Raw genomic sequence first — 19,363 nt, 5'->3', positions numbered from 1 at the left:
GACAGTTTAAAAAAAACTTTATTGAAATTCGAGAGGCGGCTCAAATACCATATTCAGCTGTGATAAGATCCAATACTCAACGGAGATAGTATCCGGAGTAGGCGTAGGGGTAGGCAGGGGCGGCGGCGAGCGGGGCAGAGTAGGCTACCGGGGAGTACGCGGAGTAGCCGGAGTATCCCACCGCGGACACAACGGCGGGAGCGGAGTACGCCACCACCTGCGGCTCAGGCTTGGGGCTGGCGAAAGTCGCAGCCACGAGAGCAAGGAAGGCAAGCTGAAAATAAATACTTTTTGTACTTATTGTATGCGTAATTTTTGGCAGCAGTAGTTTTTGTAGTTGCCATATGAGTCACGTTACCAACAGAAGTTGTATTACTTACCGACTTCTGCTTAGACTACGTTGATAAAAGAAAGCTCCAAACATTTATTTATCTATGTCTAGTCTAATGCACAAGCATATATATAAAAATATTAGACAGTCGAAATGCTAAAACGAGGCTCATAAGCTTGCCTGCAAATAAATCCTCATAATCCCTTGCAACTGATTGGCTAATGCACTAACCGCGGCTGTGCTATATTTTCAGCTCTTACCGTGCACCCACCTGATTTTAGCCGAGTCAGTGTAATATCCAGTTATGGGCAGTTATTTACGAGACTAAATGCCGTGCCTTCACTGGTTTGTATGAAGCGATGTATTCGATAAAGAAAAAAAAGTAATGCAAGGATTTGCTTAGTTACCTACGTACGAGTAATGTCATATATAGTGTGTTCGGATAATGACCATCCAAATATACTATAATCTCTACGTATTAGGTTTGGTCGACCTTTGTTGCTAAGCTCAATGAGTTCTATTCCGACATATTTATTAGGTACACCTTGATTTTTGAAAATAAAAATCCTATCTTTGGTGCTAGTATGGAAACAGATTTGGAAACACAGAATATAATAAAAAAACATTGTATAAGCATATTGCAGTTACCTTACCTGTGTTAAGTAACTTAATAAAAATGTTAAAATATTTCGCAACCTACTTATTTATTACTTTTAATACAACAAATAGGTTAGGGGACAAATTAGTTAGGTACTATATACCTAATACTTAGCATTTTTTGGCAAATAAACAGTAAAAATCTGAAGTCGCCGATACTATTTATAATTATATACCTAAGTATAGACAAAATAGTCGAGAGAACAAAGAGACGTCTAAACAGTTAACTACGGGTGTTAAATCGCACCTACGCAATCACAATTTTTCGATTTTCAAAACAATTTGACCACAGTTGCTACAATCCTTATGAAAATTCGTAGATGCATTGTTACGGTAGATTAAATTTTGAAATTCTAAAATGAGCATTGTTAGCCATAAAGTTATTCCGAATTATGTTGATAAGATGTTCTAAACAAACATACTTACTAGCTTAACTCGTCCACCACGGAATGGGGTCGCAAGACCCCATGCAAAGTACCTATGCTTAATTACGAGTTACACTAATTGCCACGGCGAACGTATTAATGGTCCTATTGTTTTATTCAATTATGAATAACTTATTGTGCAAAACTATTAAGTTTATCTTCTCCTTACGGGGCAGAACAGATCATATTAAACTTTTACTTACAATTTTCGAGAACATGGTTGATGTCGAGCTTGTACTGGGAACAAGTGATAATTGTTCTAACATAACGACAACTTATATATGCTACACCCAACGCTACCAGCTGCTTCATGTCTAAACAAAAAGTGACCCTGATCTTCAGACTAATCGGGTCTTCCGGGCAAGATTATCATAGTAGGGCTTACTCAATACTCAATATTCCTTTGCTGAGATCAGACTCCCAGTACAGGAAGGTAAAATGATTAAGATTAGGCTTTTGATAACTTCGTAGACTATAAATATTGCAGTTAAATACTTTTGGATCAAAAACATTTTTAGTATGAGCTAGTCTTTCCTGTGTATATCATTAAAAAAATGACTTTTAAAGCTTATTTTTCCATGTTAAACTTTCTATTTATTAAAAGCTGTATGATGAAGGTCTTAGTAAAATATAACAAAATTGTTAACTATCTGTCCACAGGAAAGATGCCTGTTTTCCGAAACGTTTTAACCCTGTGTCTCGTTAAAGTACCTACTCTGATAGAGGCGACTTGACAAAAAACAAAAAAATACACAAAATAGGCGGAACGGTAATTTATTGCGAATTTCTCAAACTGTCTGAATTATCCTGATTTAAAAGTGATGTCGTCGAAGTCCTCAGAAGTACTTGGTATAGGTGATGGGGGCGCCGGCTGGGTACAGGCCGGGCGAGTAGGCTGGGTAGGGGGAGTTGTAGACCACGGGCGCCCCGGCCAGGTACGGCGACGGGTAGCCCAGCGGGGCCGAGTACACTAGCGGTGGCGAGGGCGCGGGCGCCGCGAATGCCATAGCCAGCAGGGCGAAAAAGATCAACTGGAATAAGAAACTGTTATTACAAAGTACATAATGTTAGGTCAAAGTCCGCATGAGATGAGTCTCATAATTGTTGTCTTATAAAAAGGTTAATGGGGCCTGCCATTGACGGGGTGCCAACAATAGGTTAGTTTGCTTACCCTTTAAGGAGCTTTCTCTCTTAATGTTTTTTATTATTATTATCAGTAAGTTCACAAAAATACTTTATTTATGTAATGCATAATTTAAATTCAGTGTTTTAAAAATAGAAAAGTAGAATAGTTAAATCTCAGGTAGAGATAGATAACGAATGTTAGCAAAGTAGGTACTCAGTAGCATTAGGCACTGACCGTTGGGCACAGATATTGTGTTAAGTACAAAGACCGACTAAAAAAACATACATACAAACTTGCAAGGGGACTTGGTGTACACCAATGACAATCCGAGTACGCTGAAAAGGTCGCAAATACTGCTACTAATAAATTCTATAAAACAAGAGAGAGTATTTCTAGTATCTCAAAACCCTCAAAAAGACAGAACATCAGATTTTAGTCGATTGCAGATAAAATGAGAAAAAAAAGACGGAAAAGAGAATAGTCCTTTTGCCGTTTCTAGTGGCTCCACTTTCATCGAATTTAAACTGTTGTGAGACATACTAACATTAAATCATGTCACGCGAGTGACTAAAACAAGTGAGTCTAAACCGTAAAATGTTTAAGGCTCTACTTTCATTGGTAAATACATGTCATAACACAAATGGTAATATAATAGTAGATCGTGTCACAAGGGAGCAAACTGACATATTTACGGCGAGGGCGTACATTGAATCCTAAACAAAGCGAAGGATTCTATAATAGAATCCCGAGAGTAACGAGGGATTCTAAAGTAGAATCGTGAGCGTAGTGATGGATTCAAGTGTGTTACGCCCAAGATGAAAATAATTTTGCTACCATGTGACACATACTGCTTTTTACATCACCTATGAGGTAATTATGATGTTTAAAAATATTATTTAAGCAAAAAAATAATGTGCACAAAAATGTAAAAATAGGGTCCTAGAACAGAAAAGTGTTACTTTGATCCCTCCTAGCAGGGAAGAAAAGTGCCACTTTGATCCCTCCTAGCAGGGAAAACCCCTATTTCGAATTGGTGATGTGAAAATAAAATTGCTCATATACCTATTTGATTGTAAAAGATAGATAGACACCACCAGAGACATAAACAAAGGGTTAATGAAACTAAATACAGCCTCGAATTGGCGCTACAACTTAAACACGAGTACTAGTGTCGGCTTCAAGTAAAGCTTACTACATAAGACTCAGAGCTGAACACATAACACTTAAGTAAAACATTACTTAAGTCTTAAATCATTGTGAGAGACGTTGGCTGTTGCTATAAATAGAATATTTAAACGCACTATCGATAATGATAGCGGCCCATATGGCCAAGACTCATTAAGAAAACAATATTTGTATCGTTTGTATTGTCTTTCTTTGATTTGATAATACACAACAGCTTAAACTTCTGAACCGAATTATAGATGAAATTTGCTATAGGTAGAGATATATTGAAGCCCTGGAAAGGATAGGTATAGTATAGGATATTTATCCTCACAAAAATCATCCCGTGATGTGAAAAAGGGGGTGTAATTTACTATGGAACTGAGCTGTGAAACTACAACCTTTTAATTCTATGCAGACGAAATCGCGGGCAAAAGCTAGTATTTCATAAATAAAATAATTATTACATAGCTTCTGTAAATATTTACCACATACGTAACTATCAATACATAATAAAAATAGCAAGTAACATTTAAGAAAAGGACATCATGCGTGGGTTTATTTGATTATGGTCTCGAAATAATACTTACCTGCTTCTACATATATGAATATACTATAAATACCAAAGATAGATATAACTACGTAATAGATAGATATAGTCTTAAGTAAAAAACGTGCCTCGAAAATCACGAAAATTTGATTCTCGATCAGATGGCGTCACTACCTTTGGCCTACGAGAGGGCGTTGACGGTTTCGTTTGTTATTTAACATTTTTTAACGTATCAGCAAAGAGGATATAATAAGATAAGCGGTACTGTCATAGTAAATTTTGTAACCACAGTAAATTTACTGCCATCTATCGACACACTTTAAAACAAAAAAAGAAGATTTATAAAAATACAATAAAATGTATATTTAAATATGGATAAATGTTTTTTTTTTATTTGCATTAATAATTTTTATATGATTTTGACCCATGTTCTTTCACTAGTTCTATCCTATTATATCCTCTTTGATACATACCTACCGCTTTTAGAAAAGCAAAAGCTTAAACGTGAGACGACTACGTACGACTACGATTATGGATGGTATAGAAAGGATGCCAATCTCTTATGGCAGAATTGTTGCAAAAGTGACCGCTTTCAGCTTTAAATAATAGTTTCTAATCTCTCCGGTGGCGCTAGTTAGGCTCTGGGACATGAGTATAACATGAACCATATAAAGACAAACAAATAACCCGACCAAATTACGTAGGTTGTTTTTGGTTGTATTGCGCCGCCTAATTACTGTTTTTTGATGGACACTTTTCATACATAGAGATTTGGCTCCTTTATATAGTCTCCATGAAGTAGATGTCATTTTGAAAATCGTAGTCATGGAGACATACCATCCATAATCTACTTACTCTAATTGTCAAAAACACGAAGAACTAAGGACCTATGGTAGTGTAATGCAAACTATAAAATTAATGAATTTCAATTATTAAAGCCGTTTGCCATGTTTGCCAATATTTACATTATATTTAACAATTGGTGAATATAATTTAAACAAATACTTACCAGCTTCTGCATGTTGCAAGTAGTTCGAATATCCAGGGATATATGATGCCCTTCGTAGAACTGACGGGGTTTTTATACCCCACGCGAGTACTATGCAAGAATGCAAATAGTAGCAGCAATGACCTTTGCAGTCGGCTCTACGAACTGGATCCAGGCGCAACCGGGACTAAAAAAGTACATTTTATTATGTTCCTAAAGGTTAGTAATAAACGGGTTTCATCTTGTTTATCTCGTGAGGTTGTTACGTCCCGAGGATGTGTGAATGTACTTTTGTGTATTGAGATTGGATTGGAAACGTGTTGCATGCAGGCGCTTTATTTTGTTAGCGTTTGTTTGGTTCGTGAGAGGGCGACATAGTCAGATAACATTTCAATTGAATTTGTTGTTTCTGAATGCAGACCCCACAGTTTGCTGTTTATACCTACAAAGGAAGAGCCTTATTTTCTTATTTTAGAAATAAAATAAATATGCTCGCATTGAGTGGGAATGACAATTCTTACGGCAGAGCGATATCCAATCTTAGTACCTACTCGTACCTACCCAAGGTTCGCTTGTATATCTATCACTTTGATATCGTTATTTGTAAGAAGAGGAGCACTTTGAGCAATTGAAATATAATGAGTTTTATGGATTAAGAAATTCCTTTCACGTACCTATTAATCCAGTAGGTAACTGTCGCCTTTTGTAACGGGGCTCGTTTGCGTCAAATCCGGTAGTTCTGCATGATGCATCTGCTGAATCCATTTTTTGCATGATGTTGGCTCAATGAATAATCCAAGTTTGTGATCTCGAGCACCGAACGTAACTTTGACAAAAATCGAAAAAACAGCGAAAATTTCGGTTTATTTATTTATTTGGGCGATTATAACCCTACGACTCTACTTTAAAAGTAGAGAAGAGTAGTTTAAAAGTAGGGAAGGATTGAGAAGGTACTATCAAAAACTAGTCTTTTAGGAATTTTCGCGGTTTTTTCGACTTTTGACAAAGTTGCGTTCGGCGCTCGAGGTCTCAAACTTGGATTATTCATAAGGCCAACATGATAAACAAGTTTAAGATAGTTTATGTTATCGTCTTTTTAAAAATATATACCATTAACTGTACGTTTTTAATAAAATACTAAATAAAAAAATTATAATTTTAGAATATAATAAGTACCTGATGTTCTGGATTAAGTATTTACGGAAATGGGCAAATATTATTATAAAGCCTACGCGCTATTTGAAGGGTATTAAAAACACGTTTAAATGTAGGTCAATTAGGGGTCCATTCATTATAGGTTTTACTTATAACTTCAAATGGTGTGTGTTAATTTTGTTAGTACTCGTACGTAGGCGAATTGTTTACATCACACACTGTGTGTAGGTAATTTGATATTACTATTAACGGACTGTTTACACTGTCCGCCTTTCCGGTCTACAGATGTGAAAGTATATTTTGATTTAATTGCCAACCCCTTTAATGCTAAAATAAGGGATACTATTTCATCGATAGCTTTTGATAAGTATCAATCAATCAATCAATCTTTAATGTCAAAAACACATGTCAAAAATTACAATACAAATAAAATTAAAAATACACAACACCCTAAATTAAATATCAAAATCACACATTATAAAATAAAATATAGTAATATATACAAATGTCAAAAATAAAAATCCATTAAAAATCAAAAATACAAATGTCAATAAAATAATACTCTGGGAATCATTTCATGTTAAACTTACTATAAATTTCTTTTACCGTGAAAAGTAAGTCGTGCTTAAGGTTTGGCATTTTTGCGTCCACATCTGATTCAAGAGGGAGCGGCGAGCCAATTTCATTTTGTCGTCCACATCCACATCACAAAATTAGATTAACAATTTAATCAGAGTGTGCAATACTTGTGTTTTCTTCTTGTAAAAAGCAAAAGTTTTGTTTACTCGCTCGTGTTTGTTCATACCCGAGCAAGCGAAAGATTCCTAATTCAAAAAGTGGAATCTTGAGCGTTGCGAGGGTTTCAAGGCATGAGGGTTAAACAAATTTTGCCACCGAGTGACACAAAAATTTTCACCACACCAACGCAAGGAAAATATATTAACCGTAAAATATGAAATAAAATCCAAATCAACGTTGTTAAATATTTATCATTCAAAATCATCATTTAAAAGTCAATTCTAACAGCAAACATGAGCAAACAACTTAAAATTTGCATCAGATTACTTTGCCTCACATGTGATAAACGCAACTTTCTAATTAGTTTTTGAAGTACAAGGAAGAGCCTTTACAAACTGGTGTGGTATAAAAAATATCCCGTCTGTACATCCACTTACATGTCAGTACGAGCAAGATCCGCTGGCAAAAAATTTAAAAGTTCTATTAGATCGCCTAAATAAAGTATTTATATGAACTGAAAATTAATATATCTATTTTTCTTTATGAATCATCCATCCTAAAGATAAAGTTGATAGTGCAAATATGTAATTGTAATTTGCCGTTTAAACAGCTATCAAGTGAATGGGTTTTCATTGGACTGTATTATCACGAGATCCTTGAACTTGGAACTCTAGATTTGTTATGTTTGGTCATAAACAGTAGGTAGGTATTTACAGAGGCGTATTTACATATTTGGCGCCCCATGAAACAAACACAAAAGCATAGTTTTTCTGCAGTGCCTTTCTGCAGAGCTTGGAATCGAACCTATAGCCAATTGTAAGCGATGCCGACGGCCGAGCTCTGCATAAGGCCGGAGACCCGGAGCGTCCGATAGCGGTGTGCTGCCCTGTGAGGCTGAAGGCCGAACTGCAGAAGAACAGAGCTTAAAGCGCTGGTGGAGCTGAGCTGGGACAAAAACCTATGGCCAAGATGAGCTCTGCAGAGTGCTGAAGTCCCGGATCGTACAATTGCGGCGCTTTTCCGCGCAAAGCCAAAGGTCGAGGTGGGAAAAATCAATGTTTGGGATTGGAACAATGACCACGTTATAGTGACACCAAAGGCCGAGCTCCGCATAAAGAGCGTCCATGCAAGGTCGAAGACCGAGCTGGAGGAGAGGAGAGCTATTGGTATTGGCTTGGAACTTGGAACCAATGTGATCTCGGCTCTCCTGCTACTCGACCTTTGGCGTTCGCTCAAATTAAAACGAGGCGCGACTTGCTGGAAATTCAGGAATGCTTCGGGTCTTCTGGAAAGCGCGACTTAAGCTTTTCAGGGCTCGCAACCTGACCTTTTAGTCCGCCATAATTTTTATGAAGGTCTTCGTTTAGGTCGCAATTCTTAACTTATTCTCGTAAAATTTTGTGACCAGGCGTCGTAGCACGGTACGCTTATTACTATGCCTGTCACGTTCTAACAAGTATGTGAGTGCGAAAGTGACGGACTTAGTGATAGGGGAACCATGCTGCGCGGGCTGATTCAGATTCAGATGTTTTATTGGTAAAAAGCAGTCATTTTACAAGTCAATAAATTACATAATATCTATGCTTAAATAATTTTAGGTAGGTACTAATTGTTGTTACATATTTATAAATTCTATAGAATGAATGAAATGAAAAATGCATTATTGTCACAAAAAAGTAGGTACAGAATATAAACTAACCTAATATAAATTAACTATTCTAATAATATTAAATATACCTTATAAATCTTTAATATATATATTTTTCTAGTCTAGTCTTTGAAAACACAATAATGCCTTTTGTATTATATGGATGCCAAACCTGGGTCTTTACTCAAGCGACAGTTAAGAAACTACAAGTCTTTCAAAGATCAATGGAACGAAGTATGCTGGGCTTAAGACTCCATGACAGAATAAGGAGTAGCCACATAAGGCAGAGGACAGGGCTGAAATGTGTGGTGGATGTAGCCTGCAGAACAAAGTGGAGATGGGCAGGACATGTAGCCCGAGCTCAAGATGGAAGGTGGAGCGAACGGGTACTCCACTGGTGGCCGCGTGAAGACAAACGACCACAGCGTCGTCCCCGGCGCAGATGGAATCATGAGATACTACTGTTTGCGGGCCATACCTGGACAAGACTGGCGGCCGACAGAATGTCATGGCATTTGATGGAGGAGGCCTTTGCCCAACATTGGGCAACCAAATAAACTTCACAAAATAAATAAATAAATAATAATAATAATAATACTAATTGAAATTGAAATATTATATAATTATCTTATAAGTTAATTAATTTAAATGTAATTTCATGAATTTATTTATTTGGAATAAAGGGCTTATATTATTATTATTATTATTTTTCTAAATAATGTGGCAAACGGTTTTGGCGTCAGCATGATGCTGAAAATATATATACCATATGGGTGACACTTCAGCGCTGTTTTGCAGCCAGAACCAGATTCCCTACGCACCTCCACAATTAATTAAATATGTACACCGCGTTTCACCATTAACTTATAATAAATTAAAAATTAACTAAAAAAGAGATTAAATAGATTTTTTTGTCGTTCCAGTTTAAGGATTTTTTCCAAAATGCGAAAATTGGCATAAAGGACTTAAAAGCGCCAAAAGCGTCTATCTATATGACGCTTAAGACCATTGTGAGTTGACCGTGATAACGACTCAACGAACGAAGTATTTTTCACTTTTACATTTTCTAAGCTTAACGCGAGGTCTGCAGCTCACAGAGCCACTAGTAATAACACTGTAAATTGGGTCGTACCTATAATAGCGGCTCTGCAGCATCTCAGCCTTAAATGGCGCTCCCTTCGGTATCTTAGGGTCTTTAGTTCAATACCCTGCTTGCGGTCCGTCTGTTTGTTTTTTAACTATACACCTTATGTTTCCCTTCGGGCTCTGCTGTCCAGTATCTCGGTCTCCTGCCTTGCGGTTCACCTTTGAAACAACTAACCATGTCGTGTCGTGTCTGAACTCTAATTTTATTCAATACCACTAGGTATTATAAGTTCTCTTTCAATATGATTTTTGCGTGTATTGATCAGTGTTTTGCTGAGTAATTAACCACTAAATGAATGATGCGAAATTTAGTACCCACTTTAAGAACGCGCTTTGTTTTTTGTGCCAGGCTCCGACTGACCAGTTCGCCAACTCCCAGGTCGCCTCTGAATTCTATACTCAATAATTATAGTGTTAATAGTGTACGGTTTTCGGTTGACGTCGGCGTCAGCATCTGGACGCCGTGCGCCACAGAGGTACGGACGTCGTACACGATGCCTTTATTTACCGTAGGAAGTATAGCGATTGCTGACGCAATGGCCGGCGTCTAGACGTCGCTCACGGCGTTGATGCCGACGTCAAGCATGCAGCGTTAGGCCCTGGTCTGCAACAAACGCTTTACGCCGCCGCGGCGTCTGGCGTGTGAGAGAGACCACTATAGTGCATTTCCATAGTAAGCATTCGTACGTCGCGTACAGCGTCACGCCGGACGCGGGACGCGACCTACGGCGTTTGTTGCAGACCAGGGCCAAAAAGCATTAACGGAGGCTCGCGGCCTTAGGGCGATGTGAAGAGCGACGTCACAGGGCGACATCATGAGAACTCGTTGACAATCCGCGTGGGTAAAGAATTAAGGTAGAAGGAAAAGGGGCACAAACGCGCTGTAAAATTTTTGATGTGACTACTGGCAATAGACAACGAATAGTTACTTACTTTAAATTAAATTATGTCTAGTACCAGTAACACCACAATTTTTTTTTATTGGGGCGCCACTGAAGCATTCGAAACTGAAAGCCAGCGGCGGCCTGCGCCGCCCCCCGCAGCCTGCCGCCCCGGGCCATGGCCCCCTTGGCCCTAGGGTAAATAGGCCCCTGCTAGGGTCTTTAGCTCAATACCCTGCTTGCGGTCCGTCTGTTTGTTTTTTAACTCTACACCTTATGTTTCCCTTTTCCAGTATCTCGGCCTCCTGCCTTGCGGTTCACCTTTGAAACAACTAACCATGTCGTATCGTGTCTGAACTCTATTTTTATTCAATACCTAGTTCTATCATTCAATATGATTTTTGCGTATATTGATCAGTGTTTTGCTGAGTAATTAACCACTAAATGAATGATGGGAAATTTAGTACTCACTAAAAAAACGTGCTTTGTATTTTGTGCTAGGCTCCGACTGACCCGTTCGCCACCTCTGAATTCTATAACTCAATAATTATAGTGTACGGTTTCCGGTTCACGTCGGCGTCAGTGTCTGGACGCCGTGCGCCACAGAGGTACGGACGTCGTACACGATGCCTTTATTTACCATAGGAAGTATAGTGGCTACTGACGCAATGGCCGGCGTCTAGACGTCGCTCACGGCGTTTATGCCAACGTCAAGCATGCAGAGTTAAAAAGCATTAACGGGAGCCTGCGGCCAGGGCGATGTGAAGAGCGACGTCACAGGGCGACATCATGAGAACTCGTCGACAATCCGACGTGGGTTAAGAAGGTAGAAGGCAAAGGGGCGCAAATGCGCTGTAAAAATTGTAATGTAACTGGCAATAGACAACGAATAGTTACTTACTTTAAATTAAATTATGTCTAGTAGGTAGGTACCAGTAACACCACAAAAAAACCAATTAATTCGGGCGCCACTGAGGCACCCGAAACTGAAAGCCAGCGGCGGCCTGCGCCGCCCCCCGCGCCCCGGGCCATGGCCCCCTTGGCCCTAGGGTAAATACGCCCCTGGTGATTAGTTGATTACTTAGGTAAGAAGTTCTCATAAAGTTAATGTGTGTATAATTGTCATATATTTTTTTACACGACTGAAGAAAATAAAGAAGTTATTATTGTTTTCAGGATTCATGTTTGTGGGTATGTGACATATTTTAATATTTATTTCCCTTCAAAGAGTATTATGGCGTTATTCATAAAGCAGGTCTGTGATAACTGATAAGCACGCTACAAGCCTCAATTACCTATTAATCGTTTGTCTTTATTTATCTGTAATTTTAACTCATGTATTTGTAAAAAAAGGTAAAAGATAAATTAACTAATTGTGCATGTAGATTTATCAATAAGTGGGTTAGGGTGGGTCGGGGGGGGGGGGGGGGGGGGTAGTCTACTAAATTCAGACCTAATCTAAAGAAATCGGTTGTCATAAATAATTTACTGCTGATTATCTTGTTTAGTCATACCATTTGTTTTAATAATTAAAGATAATAATTATAGTCGCCAACGTCGTGTGCGCAAGGCAAAAACTATAGACATAGCAATGAAACCAGCACACATAATTGCTTTACATTGTAGGAAGAAGCATTTAAAGAAGCTTGAATTAAGTAGATGGTGTAATTTTTTGATTGTATAACTATTTTCGGAAATAATTGCTCCCACCCCTCTTCAATTTTTCAACTACAGGCCCAGAAATATGAAACAAATCATGATAGTAGAGCTAAATAAAACTTGAAAACAACTTGAAACAATGATAGCGAACATAATCGGTTATGCCGTATAATATCAACTAATAACAGTAATAACACCCTTTCAAGGCCTGTATTGTGACATTGTGACGGATGGGTTCATAGTTACCTAGTTAGCCCTACCTACCTAACTGACATGCTCCGACATGGACGACCTGTTTTTACACATTGTAACGTTGTAAATAGCTATGTACGAGTATAATAGAGTGGGTAGTTCACGAATTTATATAACTAAATTATACATGGTCTCTAGGTCCATGGGGTCCGAGTGCACAAGTTTTTTTGCAGAAACGCTAAGCGTCTGTTTGACGTAACTGGTGACCCAAGAGCAGGCGGCTTCCTCGCACAACGTATGAGCATTGCGAATATTGTGATACAACGAGAAAATGCCGCCAGCATCCTTGCTACACTGCCTCAAGGGCCTATTTTAGATTTAAGCTAGTTATTAATTTAGTTTAGTATTTGTATTGTAGTACCTCTGTATATTTAATTATGTTATTTTTTTTAATAAGTACTTAAAGAAATACATTATGTAGACCAAATATTATATTTATTGCAAAGCTTAGGTGCCTAACTAATCTACTTACCTACTGTTTTACGTCTCAAGAGAGTTTGATACAAATTCTAAAAATAAATTGAATTTCAAAATAAAATATCTACGTACATACCTAATTTTACGACGAAAGTAGGTAAGTTACAGAATACATAAAAAGGTTTACACAAAGGACGCCTCTGCCGAATCATAATTTTATTATTTTCCTACCTATAAAAGAAAAGACTTATTGAAGCTGAAAATAAAGTTCGCAATGAAAGGTCAAAGTCATTTATTTATAAGGGGAAGTTAATAGGAGGGGTTTAATGATTGAATGGCTAGTAGTAATAGGTCGACTACTTATACTTGCGTAGACAAATGCTCTAATGGTACTCGTTAAAATATGCCCACTCTTATCTTCTAAATTTATATGAGCTGATGCTGATACACCTACACTTGTGCAGTTTATAACATTTAAACTAAAAGGTCAGTCTAATACCTAATGTCATCGACTTGCATATACATGGCAATAATAACTTAGGATCTCACCAGGACTCACATGCGAGACCCAGTCAGTTGGTATCATATTTAAAAAGTCTTAATATTTCTCCTGGTGGCCCCACCCCACCGAAGGCTATCTAAAAAACCGGCCAAGAGCATAATTTTGGCCATGCTCAGTGTAGGGTTTCGTAGTTACCTTTCCGTCATATTAGACTGCCACAAACAGGGTACAAAAATATACCCTGTATTCTGTATTGTAACAAGCAAAAGGCCTTATCTTAGCCACACTTTTAATAAGGGAACTTTTTGCAAAAACTCAAAAATGATTGAACCGATCATGATCGCTATTGTTTTCCTTGAAAGTATTCAGTATTCACTAAGCTTTGCTTGCACGATTTTTTTTTATTTTTTTGGTCCCATGGTTCAGAAGGGAGAGGAGGGGGGGGGGGGATTCAATTTTTTTTTTATCTTTCAGAGCGATTATTTTCGAAAATATTATAATTATCAAAAAATGTTTTATGACGACCCCTATTAGTTTTGAAAGACCTATCCAACGACACCCCACACCATAGGGTGCGAGCGAAAAAAATTTACATACCCACTTTACGTGTAAGGGAGGTACCCTAAAAAAAACGAGGAAAGCTAGTGAATTAGGGCCTTTTAAATGGGCCTCACGGCAAAGCCGCCGAAGCCGTAAAGCCGTGAGGTCCCATTTAAAAGGCCCTAATTCACTAGCTTTTCTGGGTGGGTGTCATGCTTCATAACTTGTATCACCGAATTAGGCGTGTCACCGAATAATGCGAGTTTACCCTATATCTGAAGGTTATTTTTCTGTACCGCCAAAATTAAGCAAATTACTTTTCTTTAACCAAATGGTTAAAGAAAAGTAATTAATGGATTGACTTGGCAACATATCTTACAAGATACATAATTTTTTACCCTTTTTATATTTTTGTCGTAGATAATTCGTTTTGCTCTGTTAAGCTTAAGAGGCTTGAATTTTTAGCTTAGCTTGAATAATTAGCTGTAAAAGGGATATGGCTTAATAAAGTCTTGTGGGATTCAACTGGGACCAACAAAATTGACTATTTGGAAAAGTTGTTTCAATCTATTTATTTACGTTTCAATCAAATGCGTAGAAATATCTGTAAATATACGGAGTCATACACATGTAAATATACTTGTCTGTCACGTACTTTGCCCATTTGTCATCACGTGCGATATTATTGCACGTGACCATAATTATTTAAACAGGAAAAATATACCTAAATACCAACAGTGAAAAACAAACATGTCTAGTCAGTGTTTTCGGAAAATAAGATTTTCATTTCAAAATGAATGAACTATTAGTTATATCTTTTGCTACCACTGTTTAATATATGTAACACAACTTTTTTTTAGTTAAAAAAGACTTGGTCACGGAATTGCCATACATTTTGACATGGTTTCAAATTTTAAAACCGCGATTACTCAAAATGTTACTAAAGTGACTAGACATGTTCTTTCCGTGTACCCTTTATATAATAAAGTTCTAAGACTGTCAATCATTACATCTTATAAAACAAAGTCCCACGCCGCGTCTGTCTGTTTGTATACATACATAATTTTCGCGATAAACTCAAAAACTAGGCACTGAACGGATTTTCATGCGGTTTTCACCTATCAATAGAGTGAGAGTGATTCTTGAGGAAAATTTAGGTATATAATTTGTTAAGGTTTTCCCGTGCGAAGCCAGGGCGGGTCGCTAGTATTATTTAAATGTTAACCTCTTACACCATTTTAAACAAATTACTTTGATCATGGCACAGAATAAATAATAGTACTAGGTACAGAAGATTCACTCTCTAATAAAACGCGTCTATTACGACAAATATGGCCGCTAGGTGGCGCAAGCGCGAACAGGAGTCCGTTCCGTAGCGGTGCGCAGCAACTAGCCATAGGGCTAGACACCAAAATTGGTGTGGGCCGCATGTACTTGTAGCGACGCGACGAAATCGCGGGGTGAGCCACACCTGATCATGGTAAGACTATGATGCCATAAGATCAAAACGCCCACTGGATTTAAATATTTGCCTTGAACACACGCTGGTAAGTAAAGGTGTCGCTACGAGTATAAAAGAAAATATCATTATTCTAAGATGCTTTAATACATATATTTGCTTTGGACGTTTTTAAGTTCACAATACATTTTGGCACAGTGTTACTTGGTGACCTATAGAATTACATGACAAAAAAGGCGATATTTTCACTATTCTCTTGATTTTATCTACGGTAGAACCAGTCAGCGTAAGAATATGGCATACTATAGGCTGAGCTGTAAAGAGGCGCAGCCGCCGTGTTGACTAGAGGTGCGTAATCTTGAATGCTGTATGAAGACCCGTAGGAATAAGCAGACACTGATGAAAGAGGAACAGCGGCAGCTGGCACGGCAGGTGATAGTCCCGCTGGTACTCCTGCCGGTACAGCTATTTCTGGTGCCACCAGCGCCGCTGAAGTGTAGGGCGCCGCGTATGGTGTTACAAATGGATAGGCCAGATATGGCGAAGTAAAAACGAGTGGATCGGCGACCGCCGCCGCTAGTACTGATAAAAGCTGTAAAACGATCATTTATAAATAACAGTTACTATGGAATTTCGATATTGACCACAATTTACCAGTGACAGTAAAGATAAACCTAATAGTATGATTTTTTTATATTCATTGAAATAGCTTTAACAAAGTTATACAATACAATACAATACAAATACTCTTTATTGCACACCTCAATACAAGAAAACAATACAAAAGAAAACAGAAACACAACTAGAGGTCTTATCGCTAAAAAGCGATCCCTTCCAGTTATAAAATAAAGTTAAGGTATATTTTTCTAGTTTGTTAATAATCATTTTAGTTGGTATTGTAACATATCATGTGTTGTAATATTTGTGTGGTACATTACATATTTATTTCTTATACATATATGTACAGGGTGGCTAAAAAATAAGTGCATTCTTGTTGCCAGGGAGGTTTTGGGATTATACTGATCAACTTTTACTATGGGACCAACCACGAAATCGCGAAAAAAATATTTACCCTCCCATAGAAAATGGACCAGCCAAAATGTATGAAACAGCCAAAGATTTCGGGGTTGGTCCCATCCCATAGTAAAAAGTTGCTCAGCATAATTCAGAAACTTCCCTGGCAACGGGAATGCACTTATTTTTTAGCCACCGTGTATACATATAAGAAATATACATGTACTGCCGAAATATTGTATAGGGTGGGCCAGTGATAAATTCTCTTTTTGTCTTTCGTTAAAATGCGTTTATCATTGGCCCACCCTATATAAACATGATAAAATTTACTGAAAACTTACAATTAATAGAATTCTAGCCATATTTGTATTTCCAAATGACACCTCTGACAATGAGTAGCACCGGCAGCTGTACTACAGCCGTATTTCAAATGTAGTAAAAGCCATGAAGATGTGCTTACTTATATACATGTTTAGGTCCGGTTGTAAAGGAGGAACGAATAATGATTATTTTAAAAGAATCTTTGCTTTGAAAACTAAACTATAACCAAGGCCTCACCGAATAGTTCGGCTGGAAACAAAAGAATGTATAATCACAGCACAGATTAACGAACTAACTGTGTGGTCAAAACTTCATGTATATCCTCACCTTGAGCTGTAGCGGTAAAACCTCAACGAAACATAATCCAAAAACATTAAAAATAATGTGAGTCTGCCACGTCTTAATATTTCATGAGAAAATTAAACGCACTTGTTTTAAAAACACAACTTTATTGTAAATCGTTGATTAAGTATGTCATCCATAATGAAGAAAAATTTCAGGTCCTATTCAGCGTTTTAGGTAATAAGAGTAAGGGCTAGCGGCGTAGGCGACAGGAGCACCGGCGTACGGAGTGTACGAGTAGGCAGAGACGACGGGCGAACCGTAGCCATAGGTGCCGTATGCCACGGGTGCAGAGTACGCCAGAGGTGAGCCGTAGGCGTACGCCAGGGGAGCCCCGTACGAAACTCCCCAGGGCTTGGCGGCGGCGAACGCCACGAGGGCGGCGAGGATGGCGAACACCTAGAAATTAAACACATTTTGGTCGGTACCATCACCATTGTAAGGGTGCTACATAACATGGGCATTATCCGTAACTTATGTAAAACTAGCTTCGGCCCACGTTGGATAAAAAATACACAGGTCTCAGAAAAACTGTTTATTGGAAAATATTACATATCGTAAAAAAACCGTTTCTTTAGTTCTTCTTAGGTTCGTAACTACACAATTGCCCAGCTGGATGTAAAATTTAACTTGTTAGGTCATCTGGAAATGGGTTAGATTTTTGATGTTAGATCAGTCAGTCAGTGAGAAAAATCTCGATTTTTAGGTGCTTGTATAATCTTAATAACCGGTTAAGCTATGCTCATGAGATATAGGGTTGTAGTTAGCCTTAAGGGTTTTAATAAATGAACCAATTTTCATGTTTATGTTTAATAATCAAATAGATAATATTATAACAATAAATGTCACTCTTGGGGTGCACACATATACAACTTTAAAGAGCAATGGCGAATTAATAAAGATGTCTGAATATGACACCTAAATATTGTCATGTTTGAGAATCTTTTTCAACGAGAATTGATTTAATACAATATATAAATAAATAAATTAAATAAATTAAAATATATTTATTTACCAACACAAAAACAATGAATTGCGAGTACAATAAAAAAAACAGATAGAATTACAAATATTTTTGCAGTAAAATGGATGAGACTCAGCGAGACCGCTGATTTCCAGTCCCCAACCAAAAACTTAAAGCTAATTCTTAACTAGTTATTAAATAAATAACTAACCTAACTAACTTACTAACTACTACTTACTACTGCTGCCAAGGTGGATTGTGTGGACTATTGGATAGTTTATAATTTTATAGGCTTTATTAGTAATAGGTATATAGTTTGATAGTAATACATAGTAGTAATGATGTTGATTAAAGGTATGTATTAAAAAATTGTTGGCACTATAAATTAACAACTATCAAAGGGATTCATCGTGCAACTGGTACCTTTACTGGCGACCAATTACACAATGCCTTCTGTTTTGATAGACAGACCAGGTTTTACACATTTTTTTAAACATGTACTGAGATGCCGGACAAGAGGGCAGCAAAAGTAATGACAAGGTGGACGCCGCATCAAAAAAGACCGCATGGCAGGCCTAATTAGCGTTGGATAGATTGTGTAAAGGAAGATCTAAGGAAGATGGGAAACTTAACCAACTGGAAGAAGGTCGCTAGGCACCGCGACAACTGGAGGAAGATTGTGAAGGAGGTCAAGACCCACAAAGGGTTGTAGCGCCAACGGAAGTAAGTAAGTACTGAGATTTCGTTTTCTTTATCGGAGGAGGTAGGTCATTCCAGCATTTAGATGCTGCAAAACGAAAACTGCCCTTAAATGAAACCAGTCTGTGTATGCGTGGAATGCCTATTGAACCTATTAGCCTATCTAGTTAAAGCAAGTAATTATATTTAAAGTTACTAAGTAGCCCATGGACGAGTAGATTATTGTTTGCCAAAACTTTAAGATACCTAACAATTAATGACATAACAACAACGGATGGGACCTAAAACTAATTCGTAAGTTATGAAATTAGCATAGACTTTACAAAGGCCCGAAAATATGAAATTTATACACTAAACATGATATTGACTTACCAGCTTGAACATG

General features: G+C 37.7%; 1 protein-coding gene and 2 long non-coding RNA genes across 3 annotated transcripts; all 3 read right to left on the bottom strand.

Annotated features, from left to right (window-relative positions):
* Positions 1–1,665, bottom strand: LOC134745256 (uncharacterized). The gene is made up of 2 exons (XR_010128149.1): positions 1,617–1,665; positions 1–274 (listed from the first exon to the last, which is right to left on the bottom strand). It is a non-coding gene; the product is annotated as an uncharacterized LOC134745256 (long non-coding RNA).
* Positions 1,666–2,171: 506 nt separating this feature from the next.
* LOC134745255 (uncharacterized) lies at positions 2,172–5,723 on the bottom strand. The gene is made up of 2 exons (XR_010128148.1): positions 5,263–5,723; positions 2,172–2,444 (listed from the first exon to the last, which is right to left on the bottom strand). It is a non-coding gene; the product is annotated as an uncharacterized LOC134745255 (long non-coding RNA).
* An 11,291-nt stretch (positions 5,724–17,014) lies between these two features.
* LOC134745203 (sulfur globule protein CV1-like) lies at positions 17,015–19,363 on the bottom strand. The gene is made up of 2 exons (XM_063679200.1): positions 19,351–19,363; positions 17,015–17,714 (listed from the first exon to the last, which is right to left on the bottom strand). Exons 1-2 carry the CDS (start codon positions 19,360–19,362, stop codon positions 17,481–17,483), a joined length of 246 nt encoding a protein of 81 aa, XP_063535270.1. The 5' UTR covers position 19,363; the 3' UTR covers positions 17,015–17,480.

This window comes from Cydia strobilella, chromosome 11 (genome assembly GCF_947568885.1).
Source record: "Cydia strobilella chromosome 11, ilCydStro3.1, whole genome shotgun sequence".
In the NCBI taxonomy this organism is placed as follows: Eukaryota; Metazoa; Arthropoda; class Insecta; order Lepidoptera; family Tortricidae; genus Cydia; species Cydia strobilella.
This window is presented reverse-complemented; position numbering and strand designations above follow the sequence as displayed.